Source organism: Bos indicus x Bos taurus, chromosome 13 (assembly GCF_003369695.1).
Source record: "Bos indicus x Bos taurus breed Angus x Brahman F1 hybrid chromosome 13, Bos_hybrid_MaternalHap_v2.0, whole genome shotgun sequence".
In the NCBI taxonomy this organism is placed as follows: Eukaryota; Metazoa; Chordata; class Mammalia; order Artiodactyla; family Bovidae; genus Bos; species Bos indicus x Bos taurus.
Genome location: NC_040088.1, coordinates 46,195,234 through 46,213,980, shown reverse-complemented (window position 1 = coordinate 46,213,980; position 18,747 = coordinate 46,195,234). Strand labels below are relative to the sequence as shown.

Below are 18,747 nucleotides of genomic sequence, written 5' to 3'. Positions count from 1 at the left end.
CATAATTCAAGATAAAATCATAAACATTTTTACCTTCATGTTATAATATTTCTCAGGAGAATCTAAAAGGGAAAAGGGACATAGAGTTAATTACACGTAAATATGAAAGCCAGCTGCATATTCATGCAGAGTTAGTACTGGGCAGAATCCTTGCCTTTGCACTGAATACATTCGGTTTTAGTGTCTTGTTTTTAGGGAGATCTTAGGACACTGGTAAGACAGACTTATGAATCCGCTAAAGATAGTGAAGAAAAAATAGGAATCAGTTCAGTTCAGTTCAGTCGCTCAGTTGTGTCTGACTCTTTGCGACTCCATGAATCGCAGCACGCCAGGCCTCCCTGTCCAACACCAACTCCCGGAGTTCACCCAGACTCACGTCCATCGAGTCAGTGATGCCATCCAGCCATCTCATCCTCTGTCGTCCCCTTCTCCTCCTGCCCCCAATCCCTCCCAGCATCAGAGTCTTTTCCAATGAGTCAACTCTTCGAATGGGGTGGCCAGGTACTGGAGTTTCAGCTTTAGCATCATTCCTTCCAAAGAAATCCCAGGGCTGATCTCCTTCAGAATGGACTGGTTGGATCTCCTTGCAGTCCAAGGGACTCTCAAGAGTCTTCTCCAACACCACACTTCAAAAGCATCAATTCTTCGGCACTCAGCCTTCTTCACAGTCCAACTTTCACATCCATACATGATCACAGGAAATACCATAGCCTTGACTAGATGAATCTTTGTTGGCAAAGTAATGTCTCCACTTTTGAATATGCTATCTAGGTTGGTCATAACTTTCCTTCCAAGGAGTAAGCATCTTTTAATTTCATGGCTGCAGTCACCATCTGCAGTGATTTTGGAGCCCCCCAAAATAAAGTCTGACACTGTTTCCACTGTTTCCCCATCTATTTCCCATGAACTGATGGGACTGGATACCATGATCTTCGTTTTCTGAACGTTGAGCTTTAAGCCAACTTTTTCACTCTCCTCTTTCACTTTCAACAAGAGGCTTTTTAGTTCCTCTTCACTTTCTGCCATAAGGGTGGTGTCATCTGCATATCTGAGGTTATTGATATTTCTCCTGGCAATCTTGATTCCAGCTTGTGTTTCTTCCAGCCCAGCATTTCTCATGATGTACTCTGCATATAAGTTAAATAAGCAGGATGAGAATATACAGCCTTGACGAATTCCTTTTCCTATTTGGAACCAGTCTGTTGTTCCATGTTCAGTTCTAACTGTTGCTTCCTGACCTGCATACAGATTTCTCAAGAGGCAGGTCAGGTGGTCTGGTATTCTCATCTCTTTCAGAATTTTCCACAGTTTATTGTGATCCACACAGTTAAAGGCTTTGGCATAGTCAATAAAGCAGAAATAGATGTTTTTCTGGAACTCTCTTGCTTTTTTGAAGATCCAGCGGATGTTGGCAATTTGATCTCTGGTTCCTCTGCCTTTTCTAAAACCAGCTTGAACATCAGGAAGTTCACAGTTCACACATTGCTGAAGCCTGGCTTGGAGAATTTTCAGCATTACTTTACTCGCATGTGAGGTGAGTGCAATTGTGCGGTAGTTTGAGCATTCTTTGGCATTGCCTTTCTTTGGGATTGGAATGAAAATTGATCTTTTCCAGTCCTGTGGGAAGACCAACCCGATGTCCAAGGAGCACTGGCTGTATGGGCGCAGGAGGGCCTAGAGGAGCTATCCCACGCTGAAGGTCAGGAAGGGCGGCATTGAGGAGATACCCCTCATCCAAGGTAAGGAGCAGCGGCTGCACTTTGCTGGAACAGCCGTGAAGAGATACCCCACACCCAAGGTAAGAGAAACCCAAGTAAGATGGTAGGTGTTGTAAGAGGGCGTGAGAGGGCAGACACACTGAAACTATACTCATAGAAAACTAGTCAATCTAATCACACTAGGACCACAGCCTTGTCTAACTCAATGAAACTAAGCCATGCCTGTGGGGCAACCCAAGATGGGCGGGTCATGGTGGAGAGATCTGACAGAATGTGGTCCACTGGAGAAGGGAATGGCAAACCACTTCAGTATTCTTGCCTTGAGAACCCCATGAACAGTATGAAAAGGCAAAATGATAGGATACTGAAAGAGGATGTTCCCAGGTCAGTAGGTACCCAATATGCTACTGGAGATCAGTGGAGAAATAACTCCAGAAAGAATGAAGGGATGGAGCCAAAGCAAAAAGAATACCCAGCTGTGGATGTGACTGGTGATAGAAGCAAGGTCTGATGCTGTAAAGAGCAATATTGCATAGGAACCTGGAATGTCAGGTCCATGAATCAAGGCAAATTGGAAGTGGTCAAACAAGAGATGGCAAGAGTGAATGTCGACATTCTAGGAATCAGCGAACTCAAATGGACTGGAATGGGTGAATTTAACTCAGACGACCATAATATCTACTACTGCGGACAGGAATCCCTCAGAAGAAATGGAGTAGCCATCATGGTCAACAAAAGAGTCCGAAATGCAGTACTTGGATGCAATCTCAAAAACGACAGAATGATCTCTGTTCGTTTCCAAGGCAAACCATTCAATATCACAGTAATCCAAGTCTATGCCCCAACTAGTAATGCTGAAGAAGCTGAAATTGAACAGTTCTATGAAGACCTACAAGGCCTTTTAGAACTAACACCCAAAAAAGATGTCCTTTTCATTATAGGGGACTGGAATGCAAAAGTAGGAAGTCAAGAAACACCTGGAGTAACAGGCAAATTTGGCCTTGGAATACAGAATGAAGCAGGGCAAAGACTAATAGAGTTTTGCCAAGAAAATGCACTGGTCTTCCAACAACACAAGAGAAGACTCTACACATGGACATCACCAGATGGTCAACACTGAAATCAGATTAATTATATTCTTTGCAGCCAAAGATGGAGAAGCTCTATACAGTCAGCAAAAACAAGACCAGGAGCTGACTGTGGCTCAGATCATGAACTCCTTATTGCCAAATTCAGACTGAAATTGAAGAAAGTAGGGAAAACCACTAGACCATTCAGGTATGACCTAAATCAAATCCCTTATGATTATACAGTGGAAGTGAGAAATAGATTTAAGGGCCTAGATCTGATAGATAGAGTGCCTGATGAACTATGGAATGAGGTTCGTGACATTGTACAGAAGACAGGGATCAAGACGAACCCCATGGAAAAGAAATGCAAAAAAGAAAAAAAAATAGGAATACAGGTTTGCCAAAACATGCAGTTAATAACATTACGTTTTCAATGGCTTTATAAAATGTTGAAGTGCACATAGACCAATGTGAACATATTGACTGGTGAGGAGAAAATGGATCTTAATCAGAGGAGCAAATCATGAACCCAAGAAGATAAATGTTAAAGCTGATGGTAAAATGCAACAGCATATCTTGAATGCAACACAGCAGTTATCATTTGCACCATTATATTACAAGTATTTGTCATGTTCTTCGATCTGTCCAGTCATTTAAGAAGTGCACAGTTGGGGTGACAGTTCACTAAAATGTATAATTCATTTCTCATCAGAGACAGAATAATGAACAGATTAGTCTGGATATACACTTGTAGAAAATGACTCATAAAAATATTCATTTTTTTTTTCCACATCCATGTGGGCTACTGGTTTGCCCACAATGTCTTGGCTCCTCTAGTTTAGCCATCTTAAAGTTTCTCAATCCACTCATACAAGAAGGTATATAAGACACATCTAGGAAATAATGTATAATAAATTCTCAATATTGAAACACAATTATCAAAAAGGAAATAATACATTTAATTGCCAAAGAATTATTAGAAATTAAAAATTTGCATGTTTCAAAATCAGTGTAGTATTTATTAAAAGTATTTCTAGCATTTAGGGAATGAACCCGATTAATCTGGCTTCAAAACTTAGTTTGGTTTGGTACTACATGCTAATGCTTCAAAGGATTTCTATGAAACAACTTTCAAAAAATCAGCTATGTTTAAAAAAAACGAATCTATGGTTCCTTTTTCAAATTAATCTAATTTGAATAACAAATACTGGTACAACATTTGTCTTTGATGCCTGAGTGGCTGCGATTTCTCCCACTTCGAACACCCCCTCCAACCTCCAGGATTCTCTGGAGCAACAATGATCTTATCTCTTTTCCCTGTAAATACACTGAAGCCATCTAGAAGGAGTTCTCCCGAGTGTCCGCATCAACTCCAAACTCACCTCCCTAAGGCCTTACTTTCCTCCCTTTGTCCTTTCACTAGATTCTCTTCTCTCCAAACGGTAATCTCTGGATCTGTGGTCTTAAATCTTCCCCCTTTATATCCTTTCTATGGATCATCCCTACCATTTCTTTCTCCCTTTTTGCTTAGCAATGGTATTTTACACCTATTAACTGCTACTTCAACTCTTTGTTTCCCTCTGGTTGTGGACATGCTCAGAAAGAAAAACAGAATAATGCTTTTCCTTGATCCTGTTATGTCCTCCACTATCCAAAGCTCTTCTTCCAGATTTCTCTAAATGCAAGGCTACACCCTTGCTACTCTGAGAGCTTGTTAGAAACGCAGATTCTCAGGCCTCCTGCTCAGCATGTGTACTTCACACGTGGCCCCCAAGTTACTAATTAAAATTCGAGGAACTCTGGTCTATAAGGAGTCTGCTTCTACATTCAGTTCAGTTCAGTTCAGTTGCTCAGTCGTGTTCGACTCTTTGCGACCCCATGAATTGCAGCATGCCAGACCTCCGTGTCCATCACCAACTCCCGGAGTGCTTCTACACGCATGAAAGCGAGTCCACTGGAAAGTTTCCAACTTCTAATGCAGTTTCAGTTTGCGGGGAAGTGTTAGAGTGAGGAAACAGAGGCTAAGTTTTCAGGAAAGTGAACTAAGTTGAAGTAATACTGCATTAGATACTGAAACTGCATTAGAAGTTGGAAACTTTCCAGTGAACCGCTTTTATGCTGTGTGTTCCTTGTCTCCCCATCACGCCCCCTGCTCTCTCCTTCTTTATAGCTCTCTTGTTGTGGCCTATGCGACACCATCCTAGAAAGCAGCACTTCGTATGACATCAGTTTGAAACATCTACAGCTGAGGACCTATGCCTGTGCTCCTCCACAGAGGATAAAGCACAGCTCTGCTGCCGAGACCTCAGATCTGAATGTCTTCCTACAGCTCTGCCTGCCAAGACCTCAGTTCTCAATGTCTTCCTAATAACGAGTAAAACAGGAAGAGGGGGAGAACTTTGCTGTTCTTCTCTGACAAGTTTTGGTGCCGGAAGCTCACTTCAAATTCATCGTCCATGTCAAATACTCTCTGTTTATCTAAAGACCTTTATTACTTATTGCCACCTTCCCCCACAAACCCGTGCTTCCTTTTCTTCATTTCCTCCCTGTGCCCCCTCTGCCTCCCTAATCCTTCATTCCCTCTTGTTTCTTATTTCTTGACCTTCCTTAGGGTGTAGAATATCTTGAAACAGAACTAATAATAATTTTTTTCTTTTTTTTGGTCATGTGTCACATGGAATCTTAGTTCCCTGACCAGGGATAGAACCTGCACCCCCTGCATTGGAGAGCCTTAACCAATCGAAGTCTTAAACATTGGACCGTGAAGTAAATCTAATAACTAATAATTTAGCTTCTTAAATTGGATTCTCAATGTAATCTGTGGTTGACACCTGATAAGATATACAATTGCCCTGCTTTTCTCATCTTTTTTTCTCACTACCCATCCGACAGGTGATTTTCTTTGCTTATTAGAATATATTAGCATTTCCATTTTCAATCAACGTTCTGTCAAATGACTTTTCCGTAAAATACAGTTCTTACCTTCTACTTGTCCATTTAATGTCTTTTTTCCTCTTTCACCAGCAGTTCTAGATAAATGATCCACATACTTCTGTGGAAGGCTCTCAGAGATACTCTGCTACAATTAATGATAATAATGAGTTGCACAAAAAGTTCCTAATCCCTTTTGAAGAAAATACCGTACTTTTAAAAACTGCCTACTTTTAACCCGGTTAAGACAGGTTTTGCCAAGATCCCACAGTTGCTATGGGACAGAACCAGGATGCTGAATTCAAACATGGTGCTGGATCACCAGGCAGTGGCTGCCTGCATCTAAGAGATCAGGCCCTTCTTATCTCCTTCCATAGCTCCCACCTTCAAACAGGGCATCGTTACTTTATGTTACTTCAAGTACGGATGCCATAAATGTACTCTGCACATGCTACTTAAGCAATCAAAAATGGTTTGCACTTACTAAAACATCACTAAAGCTAACTGCTGTTATTATAACCCCACATATTTATTACTATTTCCCATGCTTTTGCTTCTCTTGAAATGTTCTTTGCAAATCAACCTGACAATCCAAATGTAGTAATACGTTCAAGTTTCACGCACTTACTTTTCAACGTCAGTGTGGCAAAAAACCAAAATTCAACCTGTTTCTCTCTGACCCTAACAGTTTCACACATGCACATGTACCAAAGAAACATACATTTGGTTCGGAGATTGGGATTGACACATACACACCACTGTGAGTAAAATAGATAAATAATAAGGCCCTACTGTACAGCACCAGGAGCTCTACTCAATATTTGGTAAAAGCCCATATGGAAAATGAATATAAAAAAGAGTTGATTTATATATATATATATATATATATATATATGTATGTATATATATATATATATGTAACTGATTCACTTTGATGCACACAAGAAACTGACGCAATACTGTATATCAACTGTACTTCAATAAAATTTGAAAGAAGAAAGGAAGGAACAGAGGAAGAAAGAAAGAAACATTTGATCATAGACTGACCTGGAATAATGCTACAGTTTTTAGATAAATGTAACTTCAGAACCCAAACGGATTCCTTAGGACTTCTAAGCCTTGGTTTCTGTACAACACTGATTTCATTAGGTGAATCTTGCAAATGAACAAAAGTGTACTATTTGGTAGTATTTAGCACAGAATTATTTTATTCAATACAGGTTTAAAAAAAGAACCAAGTTTTGATGGGGAAATGCAAAGGTGAGAAAGTCATAGCATCTCTTGCTTTTATGTTCTTACATCACTCAGTGCTTACATTTCAAAATAATAACAGAAGACAATACCTTAGAATCCCAAGGTGATTCTATATCTTCCTCTTCTCCCAATCCTAAGGCTGGCAGCATATCTGGAAAATGGTGTCACAGATACATTAATGAGAACATTTACTAACTATGAATTTTAAAGACATATATAAGCCTATCTCTATCCATGAATATTTCAATAAAATAAAGTAGTGGAAAAGAATTTCAGAGGGTTGAAGCATTCTCAGGAAGAAAAGGTTGGTAGTAGGTGGGACAGTTATGAAGAAAGAGAGCAAAAGAAACTTACTTAAAAAGAAATTCATATAATATTTGGATGCATACTCTTTAGATGGTTTTATATTAGCTTTTAAGCATAGAAAAAATTCAAAGAAGTTCACTGACTTACCACGTCTATCATTTTTGTATGCTCCATCAACAGAAGTCGAACGGTCATGATTTGTTTGTTTTTGGGGAGCCCTGTCAATAATATCAGTATCACTTTCTTCTGCAACAAGTTCTGACTTTGTGGCCCCTTCCTATAAAAACAAGACAAAATAAAACAAAAACCCAACTTTAGAAAACATATTCATTCATTTGGTCATTCACTCAATCAGTAAGATGATAAACATTCACTCTGTCTAGGAAATCATAGACACTGTCCTGGGAGAAGTTAGAAATGTAAAGAAAAGAGTGATTCTGCGTTGTGTTCTAGGTGAGGCAGAGACACATGAAAACAAACAAGAGCAGAAAAGTATCCTTCAACAGCTCTGCAACTGAAGCACACAGAGCACAGGAAAAGCACAAAGGAGAAAGGAGGCAGGTGTACCTGTGAAGCTCAAGGAACGCTGTGATAAAGGGCTGTGTCTCAGAAGACAGAGAGTGCAGAGCCAGGATGTGAGGGGGATTCTAGGAAGGGCGGCCCGAGCAAATGGGTGAGGTGTGAAACAATGTTCACAAGTCATGTAGAAAACTAGAACAGAGTCACTGGGAACCATATAGAGAGACAAAACTGGAGAACCAGGTTCAAATGGGAGAAAGGAAGTGTCATCTTTTTCCTTCACATGTTGGGGATCTACTACACAGGTAAAGGTGTTCAGTTCAGTTCAGTCGCTCCGTCGTGTCCGACTCTTTGCTACCCCATGTACCACAGCATGTCAGGCCTCCCTGTCCATCACCAACTCCCAGAGTCCACCCAAACCACGTCCATTGAGTCGGTGATGCCATCAAACCATCTCATCCTCTGTCGTCCCCTTCTCCTCCTGCCCTCAATCTTTCCTAGCATCAGGGTCTTTTCAAATGAGTTAGCTTTTCATATCAGGTGGCCAAAATATTGGAGTTTCAGCTTCAACATCAGTCCTTTCAATGAACACCCAGGATTGATCTCCTTTAGGATGGACTGGTTGGAGCTCCTTGCAGTCCAAGGGACTCTCAAGAGTCTTCTCCAACACCACAGTTCAAAAGCATCAATTCTTCTATGTTCAGCTTTCTTTATAGTCCAACTGTCACATCCATACATGACCACTGGGAAAACCATAGCCTTGACTAGATGGAGCTTTGTTGGCAAAGTAATGTCTCTGCTTTTTAATATGCTGTCTAGGTTGGTCATAACTTTCCTTCCAAGGAGTAAGCGTCTTTTAATTTTATGGCTGCAATCACAACCTGCAGTGATTTTGGAGCCCAGAAAAATAAAGTCAGCCACTGTTTCCACTGTTTCCCCATCTATTTGCCATGAAGTGATGGGACCAGATGCCATGATCTTAGTTTTATGAATGTTGTGCTTTAAACCAACTTTTTCACTCTCCTCTTTCACTTTCATCAAAAGGCTCTATAGTTCCTCTTCACTTTCTGCCATAAAGATGGTGTCATCTGCATATCTGAGATTATTGATATTTCTCCCAGCAATCTTGATTCCAGCTTGTGCTTCCTCCAGCCCAGCGTTTCTCATGATGTACTCTGCATATAAGTTAAATAAGCAAGGTGAGAATATACAGCTTTGATGTACTCCTTTTCCTATTTGAAACCAGTCTGTTGTTCCATGTCCAATTCTAACTGTTGCTTCCTGACCTGCATACAGATTTCTCAAGAGGCAGATCAGGTGCTCTATTCTCATCTCTTTCAGAATTTTCCAACAGTTTAGTGTGATCCACACAGTCAAAGCCTTTGGCATAGTCAATAAAGCAGAAGTAGATGTTTTTCTGGAACTCTCTTGCTTTTTTGATGATCCAGCAGATGTTGCCAGTTTGATCTCTGGTTCCTCTGCCTTTTCTAAAACCTTCTTGAACATTTGGAAGTTCACAGTTCACGTATTGCTGAAGCTGGCTTGGAGAATTTAAAGCATCACTTTACTAGCATGTGAGATGAGTAAAGGTGTTCAGATCAGATCAGATCAGTCGCTCAGTCGTGTCCGACTTTTTGCAACCCCATGAATCGCAGCACGCTAGGCCTCCCTGTCCAACACCAACTCCCGGAATTCACCCAGACTCACGTCCATCGAGTCAATGATGCCATCCAGCCATCTCATCCTCTGTCGTCCCCTTCTCCTCCTGCCCCCAATCCCTCCCAGCATCAGAGTCTTTTCCAATGAGTCAACTCTTCGCATGAGGTGGCCAAAGTACTGGAGTTTCAGCTTTAGCATCATTCCTTCCAAAGAAATCCCAGGGCTGATCTCCTTCAGAATGGACTGGTTGGATCTCCTTGCAGTCATCACAAATATATTTTATTTTATTTGGTGCCATGCTTTATTCAAATATATTCATATTTACACCAGGAAGTAGTAAATATGACAGGATTTTAAAGACAGCATCATGGAAAAAACAAAAACCTATAAGCAATGCTCCACAGAGAACATTAAGCACCCTACACACTGTACATATATGTATGAAAGTGTAATTAAAAAGCAAATTTGGCTGTAAAAACAGCCAAATAAAGACAGTAAGAGTCATTCTAAAACAAACTGCAGAGTCAAGAGGAAAGAAAAGACTGGCAAGTATATTTTAGAATGATTACTCTGGCAGCAACATAAAGATGAACATCAGGAGAGCAAAACTAGAAAAGAATATTTCAAGATCATAGGTGAGAAATGAATTAGTGTAATAAGATATGAAAAATGTTAAACAGGTAGAAAACACTGAACTTAGTAAGTGACTGGATACAGTAATTTCAAGGAGGGTGGAGTCCAGAGTTTTTCCCGCTGTAGCATTTCAGTGATTCTGTCTGCTATGATGGGGAGGACAGATGACAGGGTTGCTTACAAAAAGGCAGGAAGGAGGGATGCATCAAGGACAATGGCTTCAGTTTGGGGTGTATTAAATGAATTTGAGGCACGCAAGGGGCTTGAAAAGATTTGGATAAATACCATTGGGTTAGAAATAGAGAAACTTTTTCAGGAAAAGCGTATACCCTTAGGATAATTATTTGTAAAATATACTAAACTGGTATAATTAGTATAAACATAGGCAGAATTCTGAACTTTTGAAAATAAAACAATACCAGGGGAAGAAACTATGAGATTAAAGTTGTCAATTATATATTTCAACATCTGTTTCAAAGATATAAAGCTGTAGTTTCATAAATATATGAAATATTCACTTGTGGGATATTACAATAATAAGCATTTTTAAGTTTAGTGAAAAAATTTAATTGTAAAACACCAATTCAAGATGTGACAAGAAGACTCCTTTTTAAAATTGATCTTAAACGACAAGTTTGAAATTGTAGAAATGTTTATGTGAGGATGTAATTATGAATCATTTTAAAGTACTATTATGCTATAAGAAAGAAATAGAAAATCCTATTTGAAAAGAACTCATACAAAATTGGTAGAGAAATCAAAAGCTTTACAGACAAGCAGAAGTTAAGAGAATTTAGCACCACCAAACCAGCCTTGCAACAAATACTCAAGGGACTTACATAGCCAGTAAACACAAGAGAAAGGAAAAGACCTACAAAAACAAACCCAAAACAATTAAGAAAATACCTATAGGAACATACATATCGATAATTACTATAAATGTAAATGGATCAAATGCACCAACCAAAAGACACAGAGTAACTGAATAGATAACGATAACAAGAGCCATATATATGTTGTCTACAAGAGACCCACTTCAGACCTAGAGACACATACACACTGAAAGTAAGGGTGGAAAAAGATATTCCATTCAAATGGAAACCAAAAGATGTGTACTCCTTTCCCGATTTGGAACCAGTGTGTTGTTCCATATTCAGTTCTAATTGTTGCTTCTTGTCCTGTAATCAGATTTCTCAAGAAGCAGGTCAGGTGGTCTGGTATTCCCATCTCTTGAAGAATTTTCTACACTTTGTTGTGATCCACAGAGTCAAATGGTTTGGCACAGTCAATAAAGCAGAAGTAGATGCTTTTCTGGAAATCTGTTGCTTTTTTAATGATCTAGATGATATTGACAATTTGATCTCTGGTTCCTCTGCCTTTTCTAAATCCAGCTTGAGCATCTGGAAGTTCATGGTTCACGTACTACTGAAGCCTGGCTTGAAGAATTTTGAGCATCACTTTGCTAGCATGTGAGATGAATGCAATTATGCGGTAGTTTTAACATTCTTTGGCATTGCCTTTCTTTGGGATTGGAATGAAAACGGACTTTTCCAGTCCTGTGGCCACTGCTCAGGTTTCCAGATTTTCTGGCATATTGAGTGCAGCACTTTCACAGCATCATCTTTTAGGATTAGACATAGCTAAGCTGCAATTCCATCACCTCCACCTGCTTTGTTCCTAGTGATGCTTCCTAAGGCCCACTTGACTTCGCATTCCAGGATGTCTGGCTCTAGCTGAGTGATCACACCATCCTGGTTATCTGGGTCATGAAGATCTTTTTTGTATAGTTCTTCTGTTTATTCTTACCACCTCATCTTAATATATTCTGCTTCTGTTAGGTCCATACCATTTCTGTCCTTTATTGTGCCCATCTTTGCATGAAATGTTCCCATGGTATCTCTAATTTTCTTGAAGAGATCTCTAGTCTTTCCCATTCTATTGATTCCCTCTATTTCTTTCATCACTGAGAAAGGCTTTCTTATCTCTCCTTGCTATTCTTTGGAACTCTGCATTCAAATGGGTATATCTTTCCTTTTCTACTTTGCCTTTTGCTCTCTTCTTTTCTCAGCTATTTGTAAAGCCTCCTCAGACAACCATTTTGCCTTTTTGCATTTCTTTTTCTTAGGGATGGTCTTGATCACTGCCTCCTGTACAATGTCACGAATATCCGTCCATAGTTCTTCAGGCACTCTGTTAATCAGATCTAATCCCTTGAATCTATTTTTCACTTTCATTGTCTAATCATAAGGGTAAATACTATATGAAACTAAATTCAGAGCAGGAAAACTAATTTCACAATGGAACACTTTACCTTGGTTTTAAAATCTAAGACTTCATCATCTGCTGTAGGCCCTAAATCAACACCAGGTTTATTGGGAAACCTTTAAAGCAAAAACATACAATAAAAATGAGTGAGTTCATTTCTTTGAACAACAACAAAACAAGTGAAAGTTTTTTATATATTAAATGAACTTTCTTGACATGAATAAAATTTGGCCTGTTTTAAAACAGCTTTTTTTTTTAAAAAAGATTTTTTGATGTGGACCAGTTTTAAAGTCTTTATTGAATTTGTTCCAATGGTGCTTCTATGTTCTGTTTTGGCTGTCTGTCCCCGAGGCATGTGAGATCTTGGCTTCCCTGAATGAATATCAAACCCACACTGCCTACACTGAAAGAAGTCTTATTAACCATCTTAACCACTGCAGCCCCAGGCAAGTCTCCAAAAAAGTTTTTAATTACCTATTTCTGCTTCCGTCTCTCCCAACCTATGAAATATCCAGTTAACACTCATTCTTAGTTTCCATAACAGAGGGTGACAGCCTAAAAATAATCTGTTTTCACCAAAAGTTCTAATAGCTGAACAGAAAATCCGATTGATGGATTGAAATAATTTTTTTTGCCCAAATTGGAATAAACCTGATGACTTAAAACAAAGTGGAAGAATAGGCTTTTCCTTCTCCATTGTCTGTTCCCAGTTCAGAGACTAATCTGAGTCTGTCCAAAAGGGGAGTCTAGGTCCGTCAGCAGGGAAACCACTTATTGAGAAGGCACCAGTTCTCTCCTTTACTCTAAAAGAGAGTACATGGAGTTTCCCTACAATGTCTAAACTTAAAATGTAGACAAGTCAAAGAACTAATTTATATCTATCTTTAACTTATGTGCTGTATGGGTACTTCTCAGTCTCTGCTGAGGGACATAGGAGTAGACGTGGGAGCCAGGAATGCCAACTGTCAAACCACAGGTCAACTCATTTTAACGGCGGAATCACAGGTCAATTCATTAACCTCCTGAAACCAGAGTTGCCTAACATGGACGGAGGAGCCTGGTGGGCTGCAGTCCATGGGGTAGCTAGAGTCGGACACGACTGAGCGACTTCACTTTCAGTTTTCACTTTCATGCATTGGAGAAGGAAATGGCAACCCACTCCAGTGGTCTTGCCTGGAGAATCCCAGGGACGGGGGAGCCTGGTTGGCTGCCATCTATGGGGTTGCACAGAGTCGGGCATGACTGAAGCAAGTTAGTAGCAGCAGCAGCAGGACACAGCTACTTTACAAAGCTGCTGTGATGAATCTATGAGGTCACAAAGAAGCACGTAATGCAGTGTCTAACCCAGAGTAGAATGCTCAACAAACATTAGTTTCTCTTCTCCATGTTCCCTTAGTTAAACATATAATTTAAAACATCCTAAAAATCCTACCTGCTTAAAGAGTCTTCTTCAGAACTCTAATCCAATATTAAAGAAAAAAGCAAGATGCATTTTAAATCAACAAAAGAAAAATACAGAATATTAAAACCTCAAGACTGATGCTTGATTTAAAAGTATTCCTTTCAAACCACACCTGGAGGCCACACTAGAGGGAACAGTGACTGTACTATACTCGTAGGTTACTAATGCCTAAGAACCACTCCTCCCCTTTATAGTCATCAAATGCAAAACAAAAACACAAAGAAAGAACTGCTATTTACAATGACCATAATCCTAACCAAACTCCAGGAGACTGACAGAAAATGATATTAGACCATTGATAGAATCAGTACTATAAACTGACAGTAGCACACTTAAACAGCACAGTATTTCTGGACTTCCATTGCCTGGAGCAGTGAACAGAGACTATAGGTGTCTTTTGGGGACATGACAACTTCTCTGACTCTTCAGTTCACAATGAAAATGCCTGATCACAGGGAAGCTTGGTCTACAGGCATTGAACTTCAGAGCATGGTAAAACATAGGAAGCAAAGTCTTCTCTTCTTGGCCCTCTTTCCAAGGGCAAGAGAAGTATGAAAGATGTAGTGATTCCAGGTTTAGAAAGGATAATCTCTTGAAAGGGAGGCGGGGGAGGGCAAACGGGTAAAGGAAGTCAACTCGGTTGTGAGAATGGGGACTGGAATTGTAGTGGTGAGCATGCAGTAGGGTACACAGAAGCTGAACTTTTAAAAAATGTCTAAATACTTATATATATACATACATACACACACACTAATATGCTTAAAAAGAATCTCTTGAGATTCTCTCCTTCCATTGCTCAAGAGTATCTGGACCACATAGAGCAGGATGGTCCAAAGAGTGCTGTGTACTAGTGAGGGATATCATTATATCAATCCTCCCCATTATATGGCAAATGTTTATAGAAATCATGCTTTTTCAGCTTGGAAGTCATACATCATCACATTTTAAGCTGATGAACAAGGGGAGGGAGGGAAGGATGGAGGGAGCCATGGACTCTGGTGCCTTTGGACAACATTTCCCAGGGGTCGTCATGATCTGATGCTGGAGGGGTGACTCACATTCAGTGACTCCAGGGGAGAAGAGCACTGCAAGCTTGAGCCTGGAGAGCAGGGGCAGTGATTTTTAAATGTTTGCACCCTGTGACATCAGAACAATGCTTAGTACATAAGAGACTCTTGAAAGTTATCTGTTTAGTGAACAAGTGAACAACTAAATAGGCATGTTTTCTTTGAAAATGTTGTTTAGAAAAATACAGAAATTAACCAGAGACAACTCTTTTCTATTTTGAATGTATTGAAGACCAAGACTCTGTCATCTCTGTATTACCTCTGACTAATGTATTAAACCAACCTACAGTTCTTTGATAGATGTTTTTGTTGTTCAGTTACCAAGTCGTGTCTGACTCTTGCAACCCCATGGACTGCATCTCACCAGGCTCTTCTGCCAATGGGATTTCCCAGGCAAAAGTACTGGAGTGGATTGCTGTTTCCTTCTCCAGGGGATCTTACCGACACAGGGATCAAACCGTATCTCCTGCATTGGCAGGTGGATTCTTTACTAGTGAGCCATCTGGGAAGCCCCCTTTGATTAGACAGAGGTCTACTCAGTTAAAGGTATCCTCAGACACCCTGTGCAATGTGCCACATTGAGCAGGCCTAATGCTGTTTTTGTTAATCCGAAGTATTTTTTGTGCTTTTAGTAGAACCTGCAGAGTCCCAAGTTGATCTATTTGAATATCTATTATGATAATCTTTTAACTGATGGCAAGAGAACATCTTGTTCTTACAAAACTATACTGTCATGACAATTATCTAACACACAGAAGAAAACATCTGGTCCTAATGAAGTCAACCTACCTCACTCTCTTTGGATCTGTAAGGAATGAAGTTGCTAATAGAGACCTGCTTGGTACGCAATAGGCAAAACAACTGGCTCTCAACCAGGCATTGCTTTTCCGCCTTCTGTACTGTTGGTAGGTATCTTTCAGAAATAATCTCTCACTATTATGCTGCACACTGGCTCTGCTTTGCAGTTCTTTTGTTTATCATTTCTTATCCTACCAGGAAGGGATTATTCAGGTTCTCAGTTTTAATGATGGTAACTATTTTAGTGAGACTAATCACTACACAGTAACTACTAACTATTCATTCACTAAATGCAAACTATTTCTAAAAATGAATGTTCAGTTTCATAAGAAGTCCAATTTGATATAGGACTATAGATGAAATATACATCATACTAAGTTAAAAAATTTTTTTCTTATTTACACAAAGATCTAATATAGGACTTTAGGGGCCATATTAAATACATGGATTTCTTTTCAGACAATACTGTCTTTGATGTTAAATCACCTATAACTAACCTCTTAAATAATTATGAATACTAGAGTATTAAAAAAGTAATTTAGAAAATAAAACACATATGCAATTTACACCAATTTTTTCATAGTTCTTTCATTATTAAAACTTCCTCACTCCTACTTTATCTATGGTAGAATCACCAAGAGTAATTAGGTATCAGATGATGTACCTGGGTTGCTATTTTCAGGAGAAGTTTCAGGTCTCTTTTCTTTATATTCAGAAATCAGTTGGCGAATGCTATGTATTAAAATTGTGATAAATAATATTTTAACACTAATATGAAAAACAACTACCAAATTCTTAGATCATTTCAGATAAAATTGTCAGAAGATATAAATCTTCAAAAAAAATTCTAAAAAAAATTGAAAGCGACAAATTATTTTTATCTGTACTACATTCCTATTAGTGCCAAAAAGATCAACCCTGTCTGCTAATCTGACTTGCCTATAGACAGCTTGATTGACACAGAGTTTTACATTTTTTTGAGTTGTTAAAATGTTAATTCAACCTCCAGATTTCTTTTCCTTTTTTTGTGTGTGCCAAAATCCAGGAAACTCAAGAATTCTTGCTTTTGAAATAATTCTTAGTGAGGTCTTTGGGGTGGGAAGGAGGCTCACAAGGAAGGGGAAATATGTATACTTAGAACTGATCTATGATGTTATACAGCAGAAAACAACACAACATGGTAAAGCAATTATTCTCCAATTTAAAAAATTAAAGTTAAGAAACAATAGTAAAGGGAAAAATAAGGTCTCTGTCAGCAGGAAAAAAATATATATAAATAAGAATTTGAGATTTCTTCTGGTACTTTTCTCACTGTGCATATTTAAAATGTTTGATCCACACTCCATCTGAAACTTTTTGATGAGATAAAAATCTAGTTACTTTTCTCTTTTATCAGGTTATTTCTCCACCATCTATATACAATTTATCTTTCCTAATAGAAAATATCATCAGTATCAAGTTCTAAAGTTTTACCTACATTTGGGTGTTTGGGCATTTTCTATTCTGTTCCATTCATTTATCTATGCCCTTTACAGTTGTTAGTGAATGAATATTTTGTTGGCACTTACGGCACATTTTTATATCATGAAGAGCAAGTCTTAGTCTACTACGTACAATTTTAATTTCATCACAATAATTAAAGACAGCATATGTAATCCAAAATGTTTAAAATCATGATATATTGATTTGGTTTAAGTATAGAAAAACCATATATCCTAAGAAAATGTCTTCCTATTCAAGGACACAGCAAGCTTCCTACTTCAAAGCTGTCTTCTAAGGTCCTTCAACAAAGAACATATACACCTAAGTGTACACTGATATAAAATGGATATTGAATTGTATCTGAGGAATTTTTAATCCAGAAGTTGACCTCTCATGGGAATTATTTTGCTCACTATGCAGTTTTCTGTAATATATACCTTATGGTATAAAACTATGTAAATTAAAAATAAGATGCTGACACCATCAGAAATCTGTCCACTGCCATGATCCATGGATTGGCGATCCATGAAGAAGTGTTTTCATAAATCACATGAGAAAAAATGTGAGAGCCAGGAGGTTCCAGAAGATTTCTTGAAGCCTATAGAACTTGGGAGCTCTTACTCATGAGTACATCATGCTAACCCATGCAAATAAAAAGTAGGAGGAAGACAGAAAAAACAGATGCTATTCATGTTTCATTTCATTTCTGTGGTTACTGACATTCAGTTAAATGACTTCAAAACCATCAGCAAAGTGCCCTATAAGGGGAATTACAAGTGGGTCTGAAACCAGCTAAGGCTTTCTGCTGATCATAAATTCTGTGGGGTGCTGGATCCCAGGAAGGTGTCGAAGAGCCTTGGAGGGGAAACTCACAGGAGGGACCCCTGCCAGGCCCTTCCACCCCGCTTACCTATTCATCTTCTGTCATTCAGGCCATTCCTCCTGGGCAACAGAACCTGCTGCACTTTGGCTACGTTGCCTGCACTGGCAGCTTTGTGGATCTTTCCGAGGTCCTTGTCTCGGATGCAGTACCCGGGCTGGAAGTTGATTCTATGACAGCTGTCTCTCACTGGGTTGACGGAGGAGCCAAAGGGCGAGATGCCCTTCTTAACTCCTGAAGCCAAAACTCTTCTTCATCGCAGAGTCTACAAACTCCAACACACCTCACCTCCCCCTCAGCTCTTCAGAGTCCTCTAAACCCACACAAACACTAAGAGGTAAGCCAGAGCAGTCCTGCCACAACCTCCCAACTGGGAAGCTCAACAGTTTAGAATCTTTTATCCCAGAATGATCGTTGCTAAGCGACACCTAGAAACACATTGCCCATGTGCACAGAGGCTTGGCGTGCCAGACTGACAAGGGTGCATGTGCAAGAACTATAAGTTCATTTTCTGAAAGAAACAAACAGTATCAATAACCCCTTACCTAAACTAAGAGGGAAAGACAGGAAACTGAAATAAACACAGAAATCAAAGTGACATTAAAACTATATAACTGTCAAAATAACTATACTACCCAAAACAATCTACAGATTCATTGCAATTTCTATCAAATTACCAATGGAATTTTCCACAGAACCAGAA

At 39.2% G+C, this 18,747-nt stretch overlaps 1 protein-coding gene across 21 annotated transcripts in view; it reads right to left on the bottom strand.

The window, feature by feature from the left end:
• LOC113903499 (ankyrin repeat domain-containing protein 26-like) overlaps positions 1–18,432 on the bottom strand; it is an 89,260-nt gene extending 70,828 nt beyond the window's left edge. For 14 of the 21 annotated variants that reach the window (XM_027559688.1, XM_027559690.1, XM_027559691.1 and 11 more), the window contains exons 1-6: positions 18,075–18,432; positions 12,402–12,471; positions 7,427–7,556; positions 7,063–7,124; positions 5,771–5,867; positions 34–62 (exon numbers count right to left, since the gene is read on the bottom strand). In XM_027559688.1, coding sequence (XP_027415489.1) covers positions 34–62; positions 5,771–5,867; positions 7,063–7,124; positions 7,427–7,556; positions 12,402–12,471; positions 18,075–18,082 — 396 coding nt within the window. In that variant the 5' untranslated portion in view covers positions 18,083–18,432. Of the gene's footprint in view, positions 1–33; positions 63–5,770; positions 5,868–7,062; positions 7,125–7,426; positions 7,557–12,401; positions 12,472–18,074 lie in introns of those variants that run through there. The other 7 variants (XM_027559686.1, XM_027559687.1, XM_027559681.1 and 4 more) reach the window with 6 other exon arrangements.
• Between the last annotated feature and the right edge of the window lie 315 nt (positions 18,433–18,747).